The sequence below is a fragment of the Nannobrachium achirus genome (assembly GCF_963921795.1).
Source record: "Nannobrachium achirus genome assembly, chromosome: 15".
Taxonomy (NCBI): domain Eukaryota; kingdom Metazoa; phylum Chordata; class Actinopteri; order Myctophiformes; family Myctophidae; genus Nannobrachium; species Nannobrachium achirus.
This window is the reverse complement of record NC_137822.1, coordinates 34,901,721-34,925,329: the sequence shown is the minus strand read 5'-3', so window position 1 is coordinate 34,925,329 and position 23,609 is coordinate 34,901,721. Positions and strand designations below refer to the sequence as shown.

General features: G+C 42.1%; 1 protein-coding gene across 1 annotated transcript; it reads right to left on the bottom strand.

The window, feature by feature from the left end:
• Positions 1-1,451: 1,451 nt before the first annotated feature.
• LOC308299078 (urea transporter 1-like) lies at positions 1,452-12,799 on the bottom strand (the record flags this gene model as incomplete). Its single annotated transcript, XM_080742803.1, has 8 exons — positions 1,452-1,700; positions 3,019-3,068; positions 3,434-3,568; positions 4,567-4,714; positions 6,165-6,294; positions 7,106-7,234; positions 8,326-8,518; positions 12,679-12,799. 8 exons carry the CDS (start codon positions 12,797-12,799, stop codon positions 1,452-1,454), a joined length of 1,155 nt encoding a protein of 384 aa, XP_080598929.1.
• Between the last annotated feature and the right edge of the window lie 10,810 nt (positions 12,800-23,609).

Genomic DNA, 23,609 nt, shown 5'->3' with positions numbered 1-23,609 from the left:
TAGTACCCTGACCCCATATGGAAGAATCATTTTTTTATTCAGACTGAGGCTCTTTAAAGAACCATTTATTTAGTGTGGTTGCTGTACACATACATGGGCAACTGGCGGCCCGGGGGCCACATGCGGCCCCCATCTTCACTTAATGCGGCCTGCAGGTTAATTTTGGAATACTGATATATTATATTATTGATTTCCACTGTTACAATTCCAACCATGCAAACATGACTCACTTTAATTACTTCAGTCTATATTAGTAGCTTAATCACTTAGTTAGCACAAGTCTTTTTTATGTCCAATGTCTTTGAATTTAAGTTCAAAAAGTTAGCAAAAAGAATGTCACATAAATGCATTTGAAATTAAATAAAGATGTTACTTCTCAGGAATCCAATTCAAATACCTAAAAATAATCCCGGATTCCAATAAAAAAAATAGCAAAAATAGCTGATCTACAAGCTCAAAACGCGTCGCAGCGCGACGCGTTTTGAGCTTGTAGATCGGCTATTTTTGCAAATTTTGACCTGTGTATGCATTGTGGCCCTCTGGAGTGAATGTGGAAATATAGTGGCCCTCTCCATCATCAAAGTTGCCCACCCCTGCTGTACAGCAACCACTCTAAACTAGTAAGCTGACTCAGGGTGATAAGCAACCTTGCGCATGTCTTGCCATCTGGCCAGTGATGTACAGTATATCGGACAAGTTACCCATGTGGAGACCCCTGGTACCCAAATATGGAGAACCATGTACTGTATATGGAGATATGCTGTGGGAGCCCAAACAAGCTTACTCAGTTATTCGTTAAGTGATATCTGACATCATACTCTTTTATGCCCATACATGGAGATCCCTGTCTGTAGAACCAGCCACATAGACTTGGGCTGTCTTGGCCAGCTGCCCTGGTCATATTTGGATTCTGTTAGTGTGGTATGTGGTCGATGTGGCCTCCATATTTGGGCATTCCCATATGAAGTCCTGGCACCCCATCCACATTAATTGTATCATAATAGTGTAGAGTGTAGTGTAGAGTAGTGGTTAACTTGAATTAACAACCAAAGGCAGCACTATCATCTTCCCTTAGCAAGTGCTGCCCTCTGCTGTCCACATAATTATTCTGGGCCATAGAAATGCACAGTGGTTCTGAACCTTTTCAGGCTGCAACCCCCAAAATAATCATATTGTAACTGGGGATCCAACATGATAACTGTCTGTTCATCCAATGAAAAAACACAGTTGGAAAAGGAGAGAATCATTCTGTGCTTGAGAATAAGCAATCCTACTGTTTGAATGCTGTACGCACGCAGAGGAAAGATAATGATCAAAATAATACAAAGGAGAAAAAGACTTTCGACTTTCCCTGGTGGGAGTCGACTTGTGTAATGAAGTCGACTGAGTCGATTCGTCGACTTTTTGGTTTGTGTCCAGACATAAAAACGGATGATGATGATTATCAAATCTTAGCTGGGGAGCTCCGGAGTCCCTTCGAGGACCCCTGCCGGGACCCTGCTTTGAGAAGCACTGCTGTAGATCCGCTGAGGACCTTTGGACCCCTGGGAGTCTCTCAGTTCTCGGTAGTAGCGCAGGTTCTTCTCGGGGTAGGAGACCGCCGACAGAGGCAGTCTGCAGAGGGCTGGCGCCTCGGAGGAGAGGAGCAGGAAGATGAGAGTTGACAGGCAGAAAGGCCAGGTGCACGCTGGTAACGCCACCTGAAAGAACAGGAGGCATTGTGGGGGATTAGTCACGTGAGGCCAGGGGCATCACAAGGGGGGGGGGGGGGGCATGGGACTGAGTTACTAGGGCCCAAGGTGAAGAGATTGGCCTTAATTATTTTATACTTTAGCTATTGAAAAATAGCAGATATACAAGCTCACAGCGCAGCACCGAGTGCTGCACTGCAAGCTTGTAGATCTGCTATTTTTGAAAAGTCGATGAAAGTGTGTGCAAATCTTAAAAATATATGTATTTTTTTAAGCGAACATTTGTAACTAAAATGTTGCCTCTGGAGGGGTCCCTGGAACTAAATGTTTTGAGATGGGGGTCCGTGGCCAAATACATATAATTTTGGGGGTCCTTCACATGAAAGAGTTTGAGCACTACTGATAATAGAAACATTGCACAAAGACTTGCAAAAATGTTCACAATTCTTCAAAAGATCGCAGCGTGGCACGCTTGTATATCTGCTATTTTTCAAAAGTTAAAGCACAAAATAACGCAGTGAATCCTTGTACCCACTGGGCCCAGAATTTGGTGCGACACCCCTGCATGAGGCTGATCTGGATTGATTTAGGACAGCGATTCCCAACCTGTGGGCCGGGGGACCACTGTTGAGCCGTGAGGATATTGTAAGTGGGTCCCCTGATACTTGGCAAAACACTTTTAATGATTATATTGTTGCTGTCGGGAAGAAACCTTGTACTGTATCGCCGAGTTTCATATTGGTATGTTTTTTGATAAAGTAAAGCTTGCTCTGCTTCATCATGAGCTGTACGTTGCACAAAACTATTGAAAACAGCAGATCTACAAGCACACAGCGCCTCGCAATGCGGACCCCCTGTCTTCAACAGGGGGTCCGCGACCCCTAGGGGTCCTCAGAGTTACTATAGGGGGTCCTCCAAATCACACTTTTTTCTCCTTTCTTATATTAACCACTTGAACCCTAGTGTTTTATTCTGAGAACTTTTGCCAAAAACGCCTCGCGCTGCGAGCTTGTAGATCGGCTATTTTGGGCAAAGAGGTTTGGTGTAGAGGGGAAAAAGAGCAGACTAAGTACAAAGTGAAAGGTCAACTATTGACATTTGACAGTTGACAAGTGGTTAAATATCTGAAAACACAAATTGACATGAATCCAAAATGCACTGATGATTGTGCTGTCAAACAATGAAACTATATGGAATCTATGAAAAGGTTGTGGGGGTCCCTGCTTCATCTCTTTTTTTTTTTTCTTTTTTTTTCAAGTGGGCCCTGGTCCAGAAAATGTTGGGAAATGGGAACCATTGATTTAGGAAGAAAAGTTCTTATACTTACAGTGGACATGAGGTTTGAAATGGCTGCAGTCATATAAGCACAGAAAAACGCTGTAAAGAATCATATTTGTTTTGTTAATAAATAAGAACCATGAGCTTGAATCTTCAACCAATGCTCGTTATTATAAGATGGCACAATTAGGTGACATTCAGAAACATACCTACACATGGCATAATCGGCAATACTTTAGAAGCCATTGTTTGTGTATCAATAAACCAAAAAGAAAGTTCAAAATCTAGTTTGAAATGATAATGTCGAGGCATTTTTTTTTTACCATTCACAGTCCACAGTAGGAGAGAGCATATACCGTAGATAAAAATTGCTCTAAATTGAGCATTGGAGATGTCCACTTATAAATATGAAGATAATGTTGAATGATGAATGATAAAATATAATATTTATTCTTCAGTCTTACCACAGGTTAGAGCCAGTAGGTGGGACTGCCAAGTCAAAGCATAAAACATGCCTCCGATGGCAGCACAGGACAGAGCACTGTTATATCCCCACAGCCCAGAGTAGATGTCCACATGAGGAGCTGCTAAAGCCAGGCCTACACAGAGCATCAAGGAGCACAAGCAGCAGTAATGTAGAACTACTCTGTTACAAGTGAAAGTCAGGAATTCAAAATTTACTTTGCTAAAATATTAGCTCAAATGGCTAAGGGTTGGGTGGTTAATGTGTTTTTGTTTAATAATAATAAAATCAAAATCTACAAAATAACTAGTAACTAAAGTTTTCATAAAATTGTAGTGGAGTAAAAGTATAATATTTGCCTCTGAGTTACTTTTCACCACCGAGCACAACATTCTTTATGAAATGCTTGTCAAACAAGGTCAACACACCTGATGCATTCAGAATGCCCAAATCCTCTGCAACTAACTAACTAATGATAGTGAAAGAGATTAAATAGTAGTAGTAATAATAGTACGATAATCAGTGCACACATCAAAGGGGCTTTGATCCATCTGTAAAAAGTGCCCTCTCCAGACCATGAATGCAATTTTTACTAAGGTTCCATAAGTCCATTTGTACAATGTCTGAGTTGAGGGGAGAGCTTGAAATGTCAAGGTTTGAGAAACCCCAGCTTTAAGCCTTTATGATAGTGCATCTCACCCTGGCTGGTAACTGAACCTGCTATCACACAGGGACGTGCTGGCCATTGGGAAAAGCGGGACAAGCACACAACGCCTCGCGGTGTGTGCTTGTAGATCGGCTGTTTTCACTATTTTAAATAATTTTAAAAATGATAAATGCAAAACATACGGCTTTGGACATACAAGGTTTCTACCCGACAACGACGAAATATAACTCATGTAATTGGCCCACTGGCTTGTCACTTTGTCACAAATCTTTGAGTAGCAGCAGCACCGCTATAGAGAGAGATCTCTCTCTATCTCAGAGAGAGATCTCTCTCTATAGCGCGCAATGAATCAGGGGCCCACCATGTCCCTGCCCTGCTTTAAGCCATGATAGTGCATCTCACCCTGGCTGGTAACTGAACCTGCTATCACAATATTTGTATGAATGTAGCCGCCACAGGATTGTTACCAGATAACACTCCAACAGCAGAGCCCAGCACAGCATGGAAGCAGATGGTTGGAGAGCAGATCAGCAGAGCCAGGAGAAACACACCCGCAGACCAGGGGTTGTCACATCCATACACCTGACTGACCCCTACTGGCACTGCCAGGAACAGCTGCAAACAGGACATCAGCAAGGTCATGGTTTCTCTCAATTGAATTCAATACATTTCACAGTGTTTAGAGCTGCAAACCAATACAAATTATTTTAACCACTTAAACCCTCTCCTGGCACATACTTGGTCCGCTCTTTTTGCCCCTCTAAACGACCTCTCCTTTCTCTTGTAATGTTCTCATTATTTGAAGTGAGAGATGTTATCTCGGGGGCAGGCACGTGCACACATATACATCAAAGGGGGCTTGAGCCCCTGCCCTTTTATCTGTCTGTAAAAAGTTCCCTCTCCAGTCCAGACCATGAATGCAGTTTTCAATATGGTGAAAGAAATGCAAATGCCCCCCCCCCTTGCCATACCTGAAGGCAGCGTTCAAGAGAATTGCCTTGTCCAAACTCTCCTGAACTTGAATGCAGCATCTTACGTTGAAATGTGTAGAAATCAAACATCGAAAATAGCTGACCTCCAAGCTCATATAAGTGATATTTTCACCAAAAGGCCCTTTAAGACATTTCAGCCCCTGCCTCTCTAACATTCTCTGCACGTCCTTTACCTCGGGGGTAATTGAGATGGACTGATGGCATTGCTGTCATTGACCATACCTGAGAGACATCAGGTCCTTCCATGGTGATGTTGTGAAGCTGAGGGGGCGACTTTGTGATGAATGGCTGAAAAATCAGATACAGTATTGTATTAAGTTGTGTGCATGATTGCCCTGTTATAGCGCCACCATGAGGCTGATTTGAGAAATTTGAAGTGGCATTTCTTCCTCGGCCTAGTGGGAACGTGTGCGCCCAATTTCACCAAGATTGCACGCTGTGTTCATGATTTGAGGCATTTTGTGCAAAACTGAGCAATCCTGCAAACTTTGGAAGCCAATTGTAGCCAATCAGGATGGAATATGTAAAATCGGACAGATGTTGATCACATGACTGTAGAGATACTGTCTACCCGATTTGTAGGATTTGTGGACAAAATCTCTAAGAGTAGTGTACAGAAATGTGTTTCGCAAACATCGGCCTCATGGTGGCGCTAGAACAGGGCCATTTGAAAAATGTGGGGCAAAGGTTTTGAACTAGCATCCAGGGAGTGTGTGTGCTCATTTTGGCAGCGACCGGGCCAACAGCGCCAGAGATTACCTGTTAACAAACTGGACGGACGCATGGACGCACGCACGCACGCACGCACGCACGCACGCACGCACGCACGCACGCACGGACGGACGGACGGACGGACGGACGGACGGACGGAGGCGAATACATGCTCTCCCCCATGCCTTCGGCTGGTGGAGAAAATTATGTTCAATATTCTTCGGCATTACATAACACAGCAGGAGCATCCCATTTGGTGTTTTCACGCAATGTCAAATGAATGCACACATGCATGCATGCACGCACGCACATTTGTGAGTGTGCACTGTGCAAACAAGAGTGCATGACTATAACAGCTGTACCCCAGGAAAGTAGGGATGGTCGTGTCCTGTGGCCGCCAGATGAAGACACAGCAGAATGTTGAAGGGCAGGGTGAACACCGGGGCGTCCCATTGGCTGGTGATTGAGGACAAGGCGCTGGAGACCACCGGACTGCAATGCACACAAAAACAGGAAGCAGGATATGGATTATAGTGATTGGCTGGGAAAACAAACCTATTGTGCTTTGTGCAATGAAATTAAGAGCTGGACTGTGTTTGTTTGTCTTTGCCGTGGGGATCAAGCTGTATGGAGAACAAAGATGTAGATGTGTATCTACATGTTATTGTTTAATCTCAGCCTTAAAGAAGTAGTTCACACAAAAAAAGGACTTATTCTCTATCTCTCTAATTACACATCCCCTGAAGCATGGCATTCATGGAATTTATTTTGTGTGACAGACAACAGACTATAGTACGTACATGTCAGACTTTATTCTTTCTTTCTTTCCAACCATCTTTCCGGATAAACTTTATTTTGCCGCTCTACTCCTCCAACAGTTCTTGTGGAACACACTTGGTCCATATGTCAAATCGACTGGCTTCATCGGGACTCGTCTGCTTGCAAAAACGTAACTTTTCCCAAATATGCATGGCGATGACTGACACCATAGATGTCTGAAATAATAGACCACACTAGACTGACACAGTATGTCCATATATGGACATTTCAAGATATGGGCTTAATATTGATGACATCAGGGATCATGTATGGGCTTACAAGGGACGAAGACGGAATGGTTAGCACCACTCGAATAGGGACAATGACTGGTACAGAGATATCCATTTATGGGCATGAAAGAGACACATGGTTAAACGGAATACATTTAAACCTTTGAACCTTGACCTTGATCTGCCGACTGGTGATCATCATCTTCTTAATTACTCAATATATACAATAACAGATACCTGAGGAGCCCACTTACCATAACATGGACATGAACGTATTTGGCAGTAAAAGCCACCAGTACCAATCTCCCTTGGCAGAGAAGACGGCCATCAGCATTCCAACCAGGGTTCCATTGTAGCCGTATAAACCAGACAATATGGCCCCCCTGAGTTGATACGACAAAAATAGACAGTATGTTAGTAGGAAATGCAATTAAAGGAACACTTAATTATCTTCATATAAAGGGTACTCGAGTCCTCACTAAGGCTCATTGTAAGTCCATTTCCATCTACTTGCTCTGCATGGTCAGTTTAGATGCTACTAGAGCTTTTCTCTTCCTGGAAATGTGTCATGCCGAAATAGACGTCTCTGTTGTTTCATCAGTAAAACAAAATACATAAAAAGAGTGAAATCTCATTCTAAATGACCATAGACAATGTCATCGATACGCAAATGTCCTGACTATCGCTGAGAACGGAGACGCACTTTGCCAGAGCGAGCTTTAGAGAGGGACCATATGTATATATAATAATTGCAAAATAGGAATGATTGATGATTGATGAATTGTGAGATGGTCAAACAAACTATAGGCCTATGGAGGAATGTAATACAAATTGTCAAAGTATAAATAGGTTTGATAAGGTTTCATAATAATAATTAAAATCTACAAAGTAACTCGCAAAAATAATTATAGTGGATTAAAAATTACAACTGAATGTAGTGGAGTAGAAGTAAAAGTATTGCAAATTGGAAATACTCCAGTAAAGTAAATGTAACTCAAAATTGTACATAAGTATACATGTACTTATGAGTAAATGTACAGTTACTTTACACCACTGAGTATAATACATGATTCAAGTGGTTAAGAGCTAGCTCATAGTAGAGCATACAGTACATGGGCAACTGGAGGCCCGGGTCCAATGTATTTGTATTTAGGTTCATAAAGTTAACATGAGTATATAACTAAATGAGTTTGAAATTAAATAAAAATGTTAGATTTCAGGAATCCAATAAAAAAACAACACAAAATAATTCAGGATTCCAATCCAAAAGAAGCAAAAATAGCCGATCTACAAGCTCAAAACGCATCGCAGCTTGTAGATCTGCTATTTTTGCTTCTTTTGTATGAGATACTAGAATGACAAAGTGGGACGTAGCAACATGCAATGTGGCCCTCTGGAGTGAAGGTGGAAACATAGTGGCCCTCGCCATCATCAAAGTTGCCCACCCCTGTAGTAGAGTGACTTGAAGTGCTACCTGTCATGTCCTAGCAGCACTACAGCAGACACGGTGGAGACGAGGGTCCCCAGCAGGCCGTTCAGACCCCACCAGGGATTCTGCAGAAACAGGCCCACCGTGATGAGGAGTCCACTGAGAGGGTTGTTGACGAACATGACCTGAGCAACTCCCCGAAAAACACAGTCCACCAACTGGAGCATCACAGGCTGTCCTGGACAGGGACGTGCAGAGAATGTTAGAGAGGCAGGGGCTGAGATTTCTAAATGGGCCTTTTGGTGAAAATACCGGAAATAGCCGACCTCCAAGCTCACAACGCGTCAGTGCTTGATACCACACTGTGACTGAACTAAGCAAAATCAAGTCAATACTGGAGATACAGGACAGGTACATCTTTCAAGATGCTGTATTCAAGTTCAGAAGAGTTTGGACGAGGCAATTCTCTTGAATGCTGCCTAAAAACTGCATTCATGGTCTGGAGAGGGCACTTTTTACAGACAGATAAAAGGGCAGGGGCTGAATAGAAGTAAAAGTAAAGGGGCGCCTGCTGGCCTCCTGGTCCAGGCGCATACCACTTGCCACATAGGCATGGATGCCTGGTGGCTGTCGCCGATTTGATTCCCGATTCGGACCTTTGCCGCATGTCGCTCCCCATCTCTCCCCCCATTTTCTGTCAGTCTACTGTCCTATCCAATAAAGGCATAAAAGCCTCAAAACAAATTTAAAAAAGAATAATAATAAAAAGAAAAATGTTTTGATTAAATACCACTCTTATATTATAGGAGACAGATTTGTGAATTGAACACACTGTAGTTAAAAGGTGGAATAAACATACATAGTAGATCAACTTACGTTGCATCCATTTTCCATACTCATGCATGTCTCCAGTACAAAGGCACATAGCTCTGAAGAGACTGAAGCTAACTTGAGGTTCCTTATTCGAATGCTGTGTGATACATTCCATGTCTCATGTCAATGGAGGCTTTTTATTCAGGGATGGCTGCTTTGGTCTGCAGAACAGGAATATACAGTATCAAATTATAGTGTTTAAAATGGCATACACTTAAAATCAATTTTCAATCAATTGCTCATCCCATGGAGTCTTGAATTCATGGATTTATGTTTTTGTTTTTGTCGGATTCCTAAGCCAATAATTTGATGACTGGCAGTTGTTCCCTATGGAGACACATACGGTAGTGCATGCTTCGTTCCCTATGGAGACACAAAGAGTACAGTCTCCTCAAATTATTGGTATGGAATGTGACAAGAACAAAAGAATATCCATGAATTCAAGTCTCCATGGGGTGAGTAATCAATAGTAAACAAGTAATTTTCGGGGTGAACTATTCCTTTAAGTGTATTTATAATTTGGAACATTGTAAACGGTCTAAAGTTCAGACAGTTTTAATACCAAATAAACTAAGTCAAGATTGTTTCATACATAGCAAGTAAAAATGTATATTACAATATATATATATATTTACAATGTATATAACACATGTTACTACACCTACATGTTTTTTGTTGTTGTTGTATTACTGCCTTTTAGAATGAACACACAACAAACAAGGTGATGATGTAAATAACTTCAATTATCTCTGAATAACTATTTGGTTATGACACTGCATTTCACCAACAGTATGTCATAATTTGTTTAAACAACTGTAGCCTATACTGTAGGCCTACCTTTGAAATATGATCCAGGAAAGAATGTTTCCCCTCAGTCGATGAATAGTCCTTGGCAATATTTGGAGCAGGCTACAATCCACTTCCAATCCCTATCACGGGGTTCATGAAGAAACAATTCACCGCTTCCCTTTGAACACAAACAGTGGTCGAGGAATTCTGTATCAAGTAGTAACTGTTGAGACAAACGGAGACAGGGACACTTCACATTATGAAGTTTAATGCATGAACTCAGGGGGAGAGGTATATTACACATGCAGGGTGGTGCTACAGTAGTTGTCGTTCTCGGGGGGATAGCAGTAGGGAGAGAGCCTAGTTATATATTACACAGATAAGAGAGGAACTGCATGTGTCCCATGCACAGGGGTGTTGCACCAAATTCTGAGCCCTGGGTCCAAGGATTCACTGCGGGGGCCCCCATGAATGTTCTTCATAGGGGGAGGGGTTTAAACCATTTAGATTGGGAAGTTATGAGAACGCATTATTTTGCGCTTTAACTATTGAAAAATAGCAGATATACAAGCTCACAGCGCGGCAACGAGTGCCGCGCTGCGAGCTTGTAGATTTGCTATTTTTGAAAAATCTTTGAATATTTCAAATCCTTCAAAGGTTTTTTGAAAAACCCATGTTTATGTCAGTGGTGCTCAAACTCTTTCACATGAAGGACCTCCAAAATGATATGTATTTGGCCACGGGCTCCCATCTCAAAATAGTTCCAGGGACCCCCCTTAAAAAATACATATATTCAAAGATTTGCACACATTTTCACGACTTACGAAAATAAGCAGATTTACAAGCTCGCAAGCACACTGTGAGCTTGTATATTTGCTATTTTTCAAAAGTATCAAATAATTAAGGCCCCTCCACTTTGGGCCCGGTAACTCAGTCCCACTCCCCCGCCCCCCTTGTGACGCCCCTGCCCATACAGGACCAAGCTGTACCCTATAAACAGTAAACAGCCTGTGCAATGGCATCTTGACTTACAATATGATATTCAGGTGGTCAGACTGAGAATATAATATCATAAGGCAAAAGGTGGGCTAAAGGTGGTTCTATTGGACAAGCATTTATAATTTTATACATTTTAATAACAGATTATTCAAACAATGAATCAGATTAGATGAAGTAACTCAGTACATGAGTAGGCTTGAGTTGTTGATTTTCATGTTCTTACTCTTCTTACTCAAGCAGTTATTTGGATGACTACTTTTAGTTATTCTTGAGTCAATTCAAGGATCTTTATGGCATTATTTCATTAACCACATTAATATGATGTCCCTCTTTGGGCATTGGTGTATTTTCAAATTCAAACCGGTCAGGCAATATCGATGGGTGAATCAGTGGTAGAAAAAGTACTCACATTGCTTACTTAAAGGGGCACTCCGCCACTTTTCAACCTATCTTCATATAATAGGTCCTCACTAATGTTCATGATAAAATATCACAATTTTTTTCTACTCAGTTTGGGTCTCATAGGAGAGCTGTGGGTGGGTCAAATCCTTCTACCGGTGACATCATCAATGGGAAATGCAAGCTAATAGAAACTGCAGGCTTTCTATTCCTGAAAAAGTTGCAATGTTAAAGTGGAAGCCATTGTTCTCGTGATAATAAAAATTAATGAATAGATTTTTTTTTGCTATTTTATCATGAACATTAGTGAGGACCTATTATATGAAGACAGGTTGAAAAGTGGTGAACTACTCCTTTAAGTAAAATTATCAATACTGCAATGTAAAACACTCCAAGTAAGTCTGGAGTGTAGCCAATTTTACATTAGACAGTAGTTATGCCCCTCCCAAAAAGCTTTTGTCCAATGCTAGCTTAGAATAACTTCCTGCTTCAAACCTTGGCAAGCTGCCGGTTGCTAAGCTAGCATTGGACAAAAGCTTTTAGGGGAGGGGCATAGCTACTGGCTAATTAACCCTAACCCAATCAGGGACCAGCATTCTTGGTGACGTCACCATCAACAGCCAATGAGAGACCAGCATTCTTGGTGACATCACCATCAACAGCCAATGAGGGACCAGCATTCTTGGTGACGTCACCAACAACAAGTGCGACCTGATATATAAACAACAATCTGGCGCACAAGTAGGCCTTACTTGGCCACGAGTGCACAAGGGGCAATTTGGCAACTACATTTTCTTATCCAGGAAAAAAAGAACATGAAAATGCTCCATTAGTCATTACAAGTGCGACCAGCAGAGTGCGCTATAGAGTGATGAGTGCTGTCTGTCTGTATGTATGTGGGTGGGCAGGTTGGCACTCTGTCGAGGTGCCAACTTGCACCTTGTTATTATATCAGGTCGCACTTGTTGGTTGGTGACATCACCGAGAACGCTGCTCCCTTGTTGGCTAAAGGCCCTGCCTTCAGCCACATATACTGTATAGGGTATATAAGAGCGTTCTTGGTAATGTCTTCATTAACGGGCGAAGACATTAGGGACATGAGGCCAGCAGCACACACCTCATGGCATGCTCCGCTTGTGCACAAGTAGGCCATATGTGGCCTGCTTGTATGTTAGGCGCAAGTTGGCACCTCGACAGAGTTGTTGGCTTCCTTCTGTCTCGCAAACTATGCGCCAGGGATTAGTCTGTTGTTGGGTTACAGGCCCTGCTGTGGCTGAACAGTCCAATGCTCAAGTGACAGTCTCTGTTGCAGTTTCCGCAGATGTACTGTGTGCTTGCCTCTGTGGGTGCTGATGGCGCCTTCTGTCGTCTGCGCTGTTTCTTCTCCTCCCAGAGGTTCTCGCTCCTTCTTTTTCTGGGACTTCTGTCGCTGTTGATGTTGTTTCCTAGAGGATGTCATGGCTGCCAGTTCCCACCTGATGTCATGTGGGAGTTCTGACTGCTCCAGACCGTACTGAATAACCCCTAGCTTGCATAATGTCTTCAAACTAGGACTTAAGTCTAAGATGTACAGGTCATTGGGTGCTTTACATCCTGCTTTACATCCTCCAAAGAGGATGATACGATCTCCCACCATGCAACAGCACTTCATATACATTGGATCTGGTCCTTTCCACTTGGACGAAGGTTGAGCTTCGTCCAGGAGAAAGTCTCTGGATTGAATTTCCAGAGATCATTGAAGTAGAGTTCTTGTTCGTATTTATTCTGAAAGTTGAGTCCTCCATAGACATACATGACCTTCCCCAAAGCACAGGCCGAGTGTCTCGTCCTTCCCTCTGGGACATCACCAGACACCTTGGGGTTGAGCCACTTGTAGGTGTTGACATCAAATGCATAGAGCTTGTTGCAGAAAGGATCAGTATACCCCCACCCCAGATGTATACGATATCTTCTATCAGTACAGCTGTATGTCCAGATCGCTTGGCAAAGGGAGGGCAATCTGCCCTTCCAGTTGTCAATGGGGGCAACTTCCTCCAGCGCAAAGACACTGTGTTGAAAACATGCACATCAATCTGATTCATGTCGTTGTCGCAGACCAAGCCAAAGGCGTACACCTCGTTCTCCACTGTAACAGCAGCTAAAGAGGATCTGTCCGGTCCTCCTTTCAGATGTACCGTCCAGCAGAACATTTCTCACACCGTAGACCACGTTGGATTTGTAAATTCCTTTTCTGTAAAAGAATGGAGTCCTAAGGTTTGACAATGATGAATCAATGAACCTGTTTATCTCTGATATGGCAAATGGAATCCCAGACAGGGTGTTCACGATGCGTTAAGCAGTATCGACAGATAATCTTCAGTGGAAGTTCCTACAGGCAGTTGGATTCATTGGTAAAAGTTGCTGAATGCCATTTTGTTTAGTCAATGATTCCTTCTAAAGGTAGTGATGACAACATTGTGATGTCATTGAGTGATGTCATTACATTGAATGCCAAAAATGGTCGGCGACAGCATAATCGGAGCAATCTTGCAATGTGTACGAGCCCTTACGAGCAGTTATTTACTTTTAGTTCTTCTCGAGTCGTTACACAAGGAGACAGCATTATTATTTCATTAATGAACATTAATCTGATGTCCCTCTTTGGGCATTCGGCATTGTCCTATTTTCAAATCTGTCAGCCCAGTATAATATCGATGGGTAAAATATTCACACTGTAGGGTTTATTTTGTCCATACTAAAGTAGGTCGGAGAGGCATATTGTCGGTATCAGCAGTCTATCGTTACCATGCGCTTCACCCCTTGGAAATGGATTGCTGCAGTGGAGCGCAACACCTACCATCAGCTCCCAGTGCTCACTGCACAACTTGCCACACCCAGGCCGTGCTACTCACACAAGCAGACAGTTGTTCAAAAGGTGGTCAAAGAAGAAAATAAACTATTAATTCATGCATTAAATATGAATCACATTCTATCAACTACTGTAGAAACTCCAGGGTCACAAATGCTAAAAATATGTGCCTTTGATGAAAGAAATCAGAGCATCAGAAAATGTTACATAATGCAATGCAATGCAACGTTATTCTCTTTTTAGGTTGAACACTCTACCTGGTCAGTAAGGCATTCTGCAGTCTGTTGTTTCTGCCTCTGTTCATGTTGCTATACTGTATATTCTAATCATAGAATCTAGTTGAATATTAATTAGTTGTTGGGGAAGCTTATAGGGAAGATAATACAATAATATTTTGTGTCAAATTCCCAAGTGTGAAAATAACAAAGTGACCCAATGACCAGCTCACTGTACATGAGTTAATTCCTTAACCACTTAATGCCTTGGACCGTGCCACACATCAAACCCATCAGTTATCACAACAAATTGCTACTACAGTATATTTGAAATGAACCAAAGCATGACATGTGAACTTATCCCCTCCACTTGTAGGAGTTATAGAAACCTCTTAAGACTGGTAATCACCTAAATCCTTGCCGCTCTCCTTTAAGCCCTATTACTTGACCAGATTCTCCTATACTGTCTATTCCCCCAACTATTTTTGCTCCACACTAAATATCTTTGGCAAAAATAGCTGTATCTACAAGATTGTAGATCTGCAATTTTCACCCCCACAATAGGGATGTTATGGTGTGAGTGGTTAGATGAAAGCATGTACAGTGTACACCACACAACAAGCTAATGAGGGATCAGAAAAGAGGATTGTTGTAAATCAGCCCAGCGTTACTGAGGATTACAGAGGATTTCCTGATTAATAAAAATATCCATTGCTCAGGCCACTCAGTGCCCATTGAATGGTCTTCATTCATTGAGTGTCGCAGTTAGCCATGCCTCTCATACCCTGGTGTAAACTAAAATATAAAGAAATTTGTAGTTTCATATTGATTGGTTATTTTCATGCAGGTACAGTTGCTACAGAAAGTCTGCACTGTACTGCAACGTGTTTTATTCGTTTACTGTACAGCTTATTGTTCTCAGTTAAAGGTTTGTGTCATATAGAGCATCGCAGCGGAAGTGGTTTACTGGTGCCACTTAAAATCTCCCATTCATTTTCCCCATAGACTTTTACAAAAATATTTATAACAATTATGTTAAGCCTAGAACCAAGCCATCCAGGATTGCAGTGCATCATGACCATACAACCTTTGATCCTATGTGAAAACATATTTTAATATTACATTATTTGATATACTACATTTAATAACTACCTTTTTTTTTAGCGATTTTCAAAATGTTATTTTCATAGAAACAAAGGTTTCATGTTCATGATTCACTGCAATCCTGGTTTGTGACGTTATCTGACGTATATACCATGCGGCCACTTAAATTTAAGATTTCCAAAGCTAGCACTTTTGATTCACTGATTAAGTATATTGTATGTTGTGGGTTGTATATTGCGATGGCAGTTATCACATAAAAAAAGACAAATCAAACAAATTAGACACTTTATTAGAAGACAAAAATAATCACTACAGCCTCAGTAGTCAACCAGTGAAATTACGTTATTTTATGATGCCCCTCATAAGGATTGGATTGACAGCTGCACTGTTCCCCCTTACCCGAAGTGGGGCCGCCATCTCAACAGGGGGCGTGAATTTGTAGGCAGCAACCACACTCACAATTTGTGATTTAAAAAAAAAAATAATAATAATAATAGTATTTTACTTGCGTGCGTGGCTGCGTGCGTGCCTGCTTGCTTATTTAGACTAGGGCTGGGATTTTAATTGATTAATGTCGATTAATCAATTACAGAAAATTAACGCAATTAAAAATATAAACACATTTTAATCATGCTTAGTTTTTGCACCATAGAGTTTCAGGCGTACCAATCATACCGGTGCGGTGCACCATCCAACAGTCAACAAACCCCATTGCACGCAATGGGAGAAGCCGCCGATCAGACCGCTTATTTGCTCATTTAGACCTAAGGATAACAGAACAGTGCCACACACTGAGGACCATAGGTGCCGGAGCCGGGTCTTTTTGGACCGGACTGCCACCCCACTTTTCAGGCTATCGACCCATTTCTTCTGTCTTTTGGTCCGTTTTTCCCCCCCAAACGGCGCTAAAGTCTCACTGTCCCCATTGTCTTGCTAAATCGCTGCTGGAGGATGTTGCGACCCCCAGTCACTCATGCTAATTGCTTCCAATACACAAGTCTGTCTGCTATTACATGTTCAACCAGTTCTGATGGGCCAGGCTGCATTGGTGTAAAGTAACAAATTATATTATACTCAAGTAGCCTGCCCTACTGTAAGTTTGAGGCTTTCTCAGAGGCAAATATTATAGTCTACATTCTGCAAATGACTACGTTTTATATAGTACATTTTGATACCAAAACGTCATTATGCAAGTACATTTTGGACACTACTTCTATCAGAGTATTTCTACTTTTACTTAGTTAAGTAAACATGTGAGTAGCCTACTTTTCTTTTTTCTTCCCTGACGGCCGGGCTGCTAATCGAGCGTCGGCTCGCTCGCTCACTCACTCTCTCTCTCTCCTCACTCACTGTAGTCAGTGTGATGCAAAGCAGTTAATTTCTGAGTTCTAACTTTCACTATACAGTAGCTTGAATTTCCCTTACTTTATTCACATTAATTTATTTTCTCGAAAATAGGCCTACATTGAGCGCAACAGAGCCCTAGCTCATTCATAATCAGGCTTGTCAACTCTCCTGGATCTCCCAGGAGTCTCCTGGATTTTGACCCCATCTCCTGGCATGCTCCTGGATTGGCAAATCTCCTGGATTTCTCCTGGATTTTGTATCAAACTCCCAAAATTCACCAGAACACAGGAAATTACATCTACTATGTTATTTTTTTCTGGGGGAGGACCCCCAGACCCCCCGCTTTAGGGGTGGGGGCAATGCATGCAAGAAAGATCATACAGATATTCACTTAAGTAATGACTTAAAGATGAGAAGTCATTATTAAAGATGTCCTTTGCTTCAGTCATCAAATCTGTACACCTACATTTGGCATTTTAGGCTGAAATTGTACGCATGCTAGTAAAGCAAGCCTGATAAAAGTATCAAACATGCACAAAATTCACCACAACACAGGAGATTAAATCTACTATGTTAAGAAATTTCGGGGGGAGGACCCCCAGACCCCCCGCTTTAGGGGTGGGGGCAATGCATGCAAGATCATACAGATATTCACTTAAGTAATGACTTACAGATGAGACATCATTATTAAAGATGTCTTACTTTGCTGCAGTCATCAAATCTGTACACCTACATTTGGCATTTTAGGCTGAAATTGTACACATGCTAGTAAAGTAATCCTGATAAATGTATCAAACATGCACAAAATTCAACAGAACACAGGAAAATATATCTATTAATACGTTTTGGGGAGAGCACCCCCCAGACCCTGGTTGGGGAGTTCCGCGCACCCCCAAAAAAATAAATCTCCTGGATTCTGACAGTCCAATGTTGACAACCCTGTTCATAATGCCTAGATTACAGAAGGCATAACAGGCCTACAACATTGTAGGGCATAATTCATATTGAAACTAGAAGCAGTGCTCTTCCGACCACAGGTCTCCACCAGGCCGTGCGTCCTGGTGGTGCTACTGTATAAGGCCAATGTAAAAAGGGTGGCATATGTTCTTCACCTTAGATCTTTCATGGCAATCGGACGCTGCATGCATGATTTGAAGCATTGTGTTCCAAAAATGTGTTTTGCTAAAGTCTACCTAATGGTGGCGCTATAACAGGCCAATGTGAAAAAGGTAGCATTTGTTCCTTGACCTAGTGGGAATATGTGTGGCAAATTTCACGGTAATCGCAAGCTGCGTTGATGATTTGAGGCATTTTGTTCAAAAGCGGAGCAATCCTGCAAAATTTGGAAGCTAATATTAGCCAATCAGGATGGAATATGAAATATCAGACTGATCGGACTTGATCACATGACTATAGAGATACTGTGTACCGATTTGCGTGATTTTTGCATAAAATCTCAAGGAGTAATATCCAAAAATGTGTTACATATGTCGGCCCAAAGGTGGCGCTATAAAAGGCTGATGTGAAAAATGCAGGGCAAAGGTTTATCCTTAGCCTCTAGGGAGTGTGCTTACAAAGTTTGAAACTGATCGGTGGAGTTATAGGTAAAACCACAAATCGGCCTGTTATAGCGCCACCATGAGGCTGATTTAAAAAAAATTAAGTGGCATTTCTTCCTCGGCTTAGTGGGAACGTGTGTGTGCGATTTCATGATAATTGCACTTTGCGTTTGTGATTTGAGGCATTTTGTTCAAAACGGCTCAATCCTACAAACTTTGGAAGCCAATCTTAGCCAATCAGGATGGAATATGCAAAATCGGACAGATCTGTGTCGATCACATGACTGTCGAGATACTGCCTACCGATTTGTAGGATTTTTAGACAAAATCTGTAAGAGTAGTGCACAGAAATGTGTTTTGCGAACATCGGCCACTAGGTGGCGCTAGAAAAGGCCCATTTGAAAAATTTAGAGCAGAGGTTCTAGATTGGAATCCAGGGAGTGTGTGTGCTCACTTTGGCAGCGTCCGGGCCAACGGTGACTGAGATTAGGTGCTCACAAACTGCGAGGACGCACGCACGGACGGACGCACGCACGCACGGACGGACGGACACACGGACGGACGGAGGGGAAAACATACTCTCCCCCATGCCTTCGGCTGGTGGAGACAATAAGAACAGCATAAAACGAGTTATACATTGTGAAAAAGTTGAATTAAATTATTTATCCAGAGCTACTTATACAATTGTCATCTAACAACACATTGTGCTAGTGTGTTATTCTTGGCCACGCCCACAACACCGTTCCTTCACCATTTTCCTGCCGGCGGCGCTGCTGAGGACCATTCCACAAATCTGTGAAAAGAGAGAACAAGAAAGGTTGACAAAAGTACAGGTGAAACAAAAGTCATGTCAATAGTGCCGATAATCATGATAATTCACGACCCTCGATTTTAATATTGCTTAACTATCGCGCGTTATGAGAGCCCGCCTACCATCACCACGGGGATGCCGACGCACAGTCCTCCGATGAGCAACATCCGCTTCTTGAAGAATTCACCAATGACTTCAGGGCAGCCCTATAGGGACGTACGCGCACACACACGCACGAAGCCACGCATGCACGTGCACACGCATGCAGGTACGCGCGCGCGCGCGCGCACACACACACACACACACACACACACACACACACACACACACACACACACACACACACACACACACACACACACACACACACACTCAATTAAATTAAATTAAATTCAAATGGCTTTTTGGCATGAGAAAACATACGTTAACATTGCCAAAGCAAAAGTGGAAAAATACAATCAAAACAAACAAAGTGACACAGATACTTTCCAGGTCTATGTGTTACTATACCTTGGTGACAGACTTGGGGCAGATGTCCTGGAGCTTTTTCTCGGGCCCTTTGGTACCACAGCAGTTCAACTGTACCCAGGAAACAAGGACAACAGACTCTTTAGTTCAACTTTGAACTCTTTTTCCACATTAAAGGAAATATTTCACTTTCAAAAGATCTTTTGGTCATTTTATCCTCTGATCAGGCTTTTGTGATCACCCGGGAGAGTTTTTAAGTTGCTTGATTCAGTATAGATATTTGATATCAAGTGTATCAGACTATTCCTATACAAACCCATTGTAACTTCAAACTCCATCCTAACCATGATAATTGAAAACACCTGTCCTTGGTTCTGGTGACTCATACCGTCCTCCTTATACGTGAGAAGGCAGCTGTTTCTCAATTACTTTTTTTCATTTATTTGTAACAAGCGTCCGGGAGAGCCGGGGCCGGTACCTATTCGTCCGCCAAGGTGGCGCGGAGACCCCACCCCTCATTTCTCACATGGCCCTCTTCTAGCGCCACCATGAGGCCGATTCTTGCAAAACATATTTTTGGACACTGCTCCTACAATTTTTGCCCTAAAATCACGCACATCGATACACAGTATGTCTACACTCATTTCATCAACTTGGATCTGTCCCATATTGCACCACCTTCAGGACGATTTTTAAAACACATTTTTGGCCACTGCTCCTAATATTTTTACCCTAAAATCACGCAAATCGCTACACAGTATGTCTACACTCATCCCATCAACATGAACCTGTCCCATATAGCGCCACCTTCAGGCTGATTTTTAAAAACACATTTTTGGACACTGCTCCTACACATTTTGCCCTAAAATCACGAAAATCACTACACAGTATGTCTACACTCATGTCATCAACATGGATCAGGAAGATTTTGGAAAAACACATTTTTGCCCTATTTGTGGAGAGTCTTACTGGTATTATTATTTTGGAAAACGAAAACAATTAAATCCAATAAAAGAAAAATCACACCTAATGTGAAGTGAGCGGTGGTCGTGCTTGCATAACGTCTTCAGACTAGGATTTAAGTCTAGGATGTACAGGCTACAGACACACACACACACGCACACACACACACACACACACAATGCTAAGGCAAAACATGACAGGAATCTGGCTACAGACACACACACACACAGCCATGCTATGGCGGTCTACCACCGTTCAAAAATGCAGTAGCATAGTTAATTAGAAATACTGTTCCTACGAAACAGTGTGGGCTCGCATGTAACACCATTGATTACACCCTCATTGATTACGGAGTCCTTGTCTGGTATCGCGACGCCCCAGCTGCCTTAAAGTTAAAGCTCCAAACAGCCCAGAACAAACTAATTAGGGTTGTGCTTGGTCTTCCTCCTCAGACCCACCCTACCGATCATCACCACGAAAGCGTGGGGTGGCTCAAAGTAGCTGACAGAGTACAGCATCTTGCAATGGGCCTGGTGTACAAGATACACTACACATCCAAGATACCCATGTACCTGACAAACTACTTCTTAAAGGTCAAGGATGTTCACAATCACAACACCAGAGGCACCACTAATCATCATCAACGTAGATTTAACACTAAACAAGGCTCTAACTCGTTCTCCTGCTATACCATCAACATGTGGAACGCCCTTCCACAAGCCCTAAAGGAGAGCAAATCCCTAGCCTCCTTCAAAATTGGTATGAAAAGTCACCTTCAGGCAGCTGCTACCCATGACTTGTAAATAGACTAAGCCCACATGCTCCCCCCACCCTTTTTTTCTGCCTTTGTATTTGATGTTATGCTTTTGAAACTGATATTATCCTAGATAAAGTACTATGTTCTATCCGTCTGTCTTTCAATGTTATATGAGATACTTAAAGTGTGGTTCCTGTGGAAATAAGCCTCGGCTTTCTAGGATCTCCTTTTAGTTGACCTTGTACCAGTGATTTGTACTGTCATGAAACTGTACCCTTTTCTATTGCAAACTTCTAATAAATTATTCAATCAATCAATCAATCAAAAACCATATGGGCACAAATATCTACCCTTTGGCTGCACCTCATTGGTTAAGGGCCCAGCCTAGTTTTGAGGAGAACTTGACTGATATATAATAAAGAAATAATGAAGACAATACTTTCATTATAATAAATGTAGCCCCATTGATTCTGGATGGGGACCCGAATCCATTTGGGTCCCCATCCGGAATCAATGGTGGTATTTACTTTAATTACATTTTTGTCTTATAGTGAGGGGATTAAGGGGAGCAAATGCTAATTTCGTGCAATTTTGACTTAAAGCGCGAAGTTTTGCACAGATGTAGCCCAGGGCTTGCTCTAATGATTTAGCTAGGGCGCCCGAGTCTGCGACCTTCGGGGTCGCCACAGCGGCCAAATCAAGTTGGGCTCACATTGACTTTCTATACAGGAGGAAAATACCCAGAATTACTTTCTTTTTCTGGGTATTTAAGGAGGATCTGAGGGGTCTAACTAGGGGTTTGTCATCATGCTGAATCCATTGTAGGCGTTTTGCACAAAAAACATTCTGTGGGCTAGAAATGGCCTCAGAAAACAATACACGTATGGGTGCGTTTTCATGTTAGTCGGAGGCCTTAGGGTTTTTTTCTCTCGTGCTAATCAGTCTAAAAAAATTTTGCACAGATGTAGCTCAGGGCATGCTCTAATGATTTAGCTAGGGCGCCCGAGTCTGCAACATTCGGGGTCACCACAGCGGCCAAATCAAGTTGGGCTCCCATCGACTTTAGTGATGAAAAGTGATGAGTCATCACTTTTCAGAGTTTTGTTGGTTCCATACTGGAATGTTAAAGCCAAAATGAAATTATTAGTGTGGTTGCCAGGGCAACCACACTATTACTCTGGGGAATTTTGCAGTTTTTACAACTCTTAGTCTCATTGACTTGAATGGGAAACTCCATATATAGCGGAGCGGTTAAGTGCTACGATCTTTCATTTTATGATAAAAGCGTGAAAATTGGCATGAGCAGTCTCCATGGGTCACTTGACAAGAAAATTGTCCGAGGCAATTGAAATTTCAATATGGCGGCCATTTTTCAAGATGGCCAACACCTTAGTGCAGCATTTAAGTAATGTAATGGTATATTTGGTGATACAAGCATGAAAATTGGCATGAGCAGTCTCTGTGGGTCACTTGACAATAAGCCACCCACAGTCACTTGAAATTTCAAGATGGCAGGCATTTTTCAAGATGGCCACCACTGTAGTGAAGCAATTAAGTGATATAAGGGTTTATTTGGTGATACAAGCATGAAAATTTACATGAGCAGTCTCTGTGGGTCACTTGACAATAAGCCACCCACAGCCACTTGAATCTTCAAGATGGCGGCCGTTTTTCAAGATTGCCACCACCTAAATGGAGCATTAAGCAATAGAATTGTTTAGTTAGTGACACAAGTACGCAAATTGATATGAGCAGTCTTTATGACAAGAAATCACTTCCAGCCACTTGAAATTTCTATTTTCAAGATGGCCCCCTGGATCCTCAAAAGGTACATTTTCTCATATAAATGTATGTATTTTTGTTAAAGAACAACTTTTAACACATCAAAATACAACTGTGTGGATCATAGATAGATTAGAAAAGAGTGATTATCTGCACTACCAGGACACGCTGGTGATATATCACTGCTGTTAAACTCAGAATGGGGTTCAATGTCAGCTAATTGAAAGTTAGTATCCCAAATGCTGTCTAATTACCCCAAAACAGTTAGATAGCTGCACCTGAATTGACAGGTTGTGCCAGCACGGGAGAGCCGAGCCAAGGTTAAACAGTATTTAAATGGCATTGGAAGAACGATTGGACCAAGTGTAGGGTTAAGGCATGAACTTAGTATCCCATACATCAAAGGAAAGTGCTT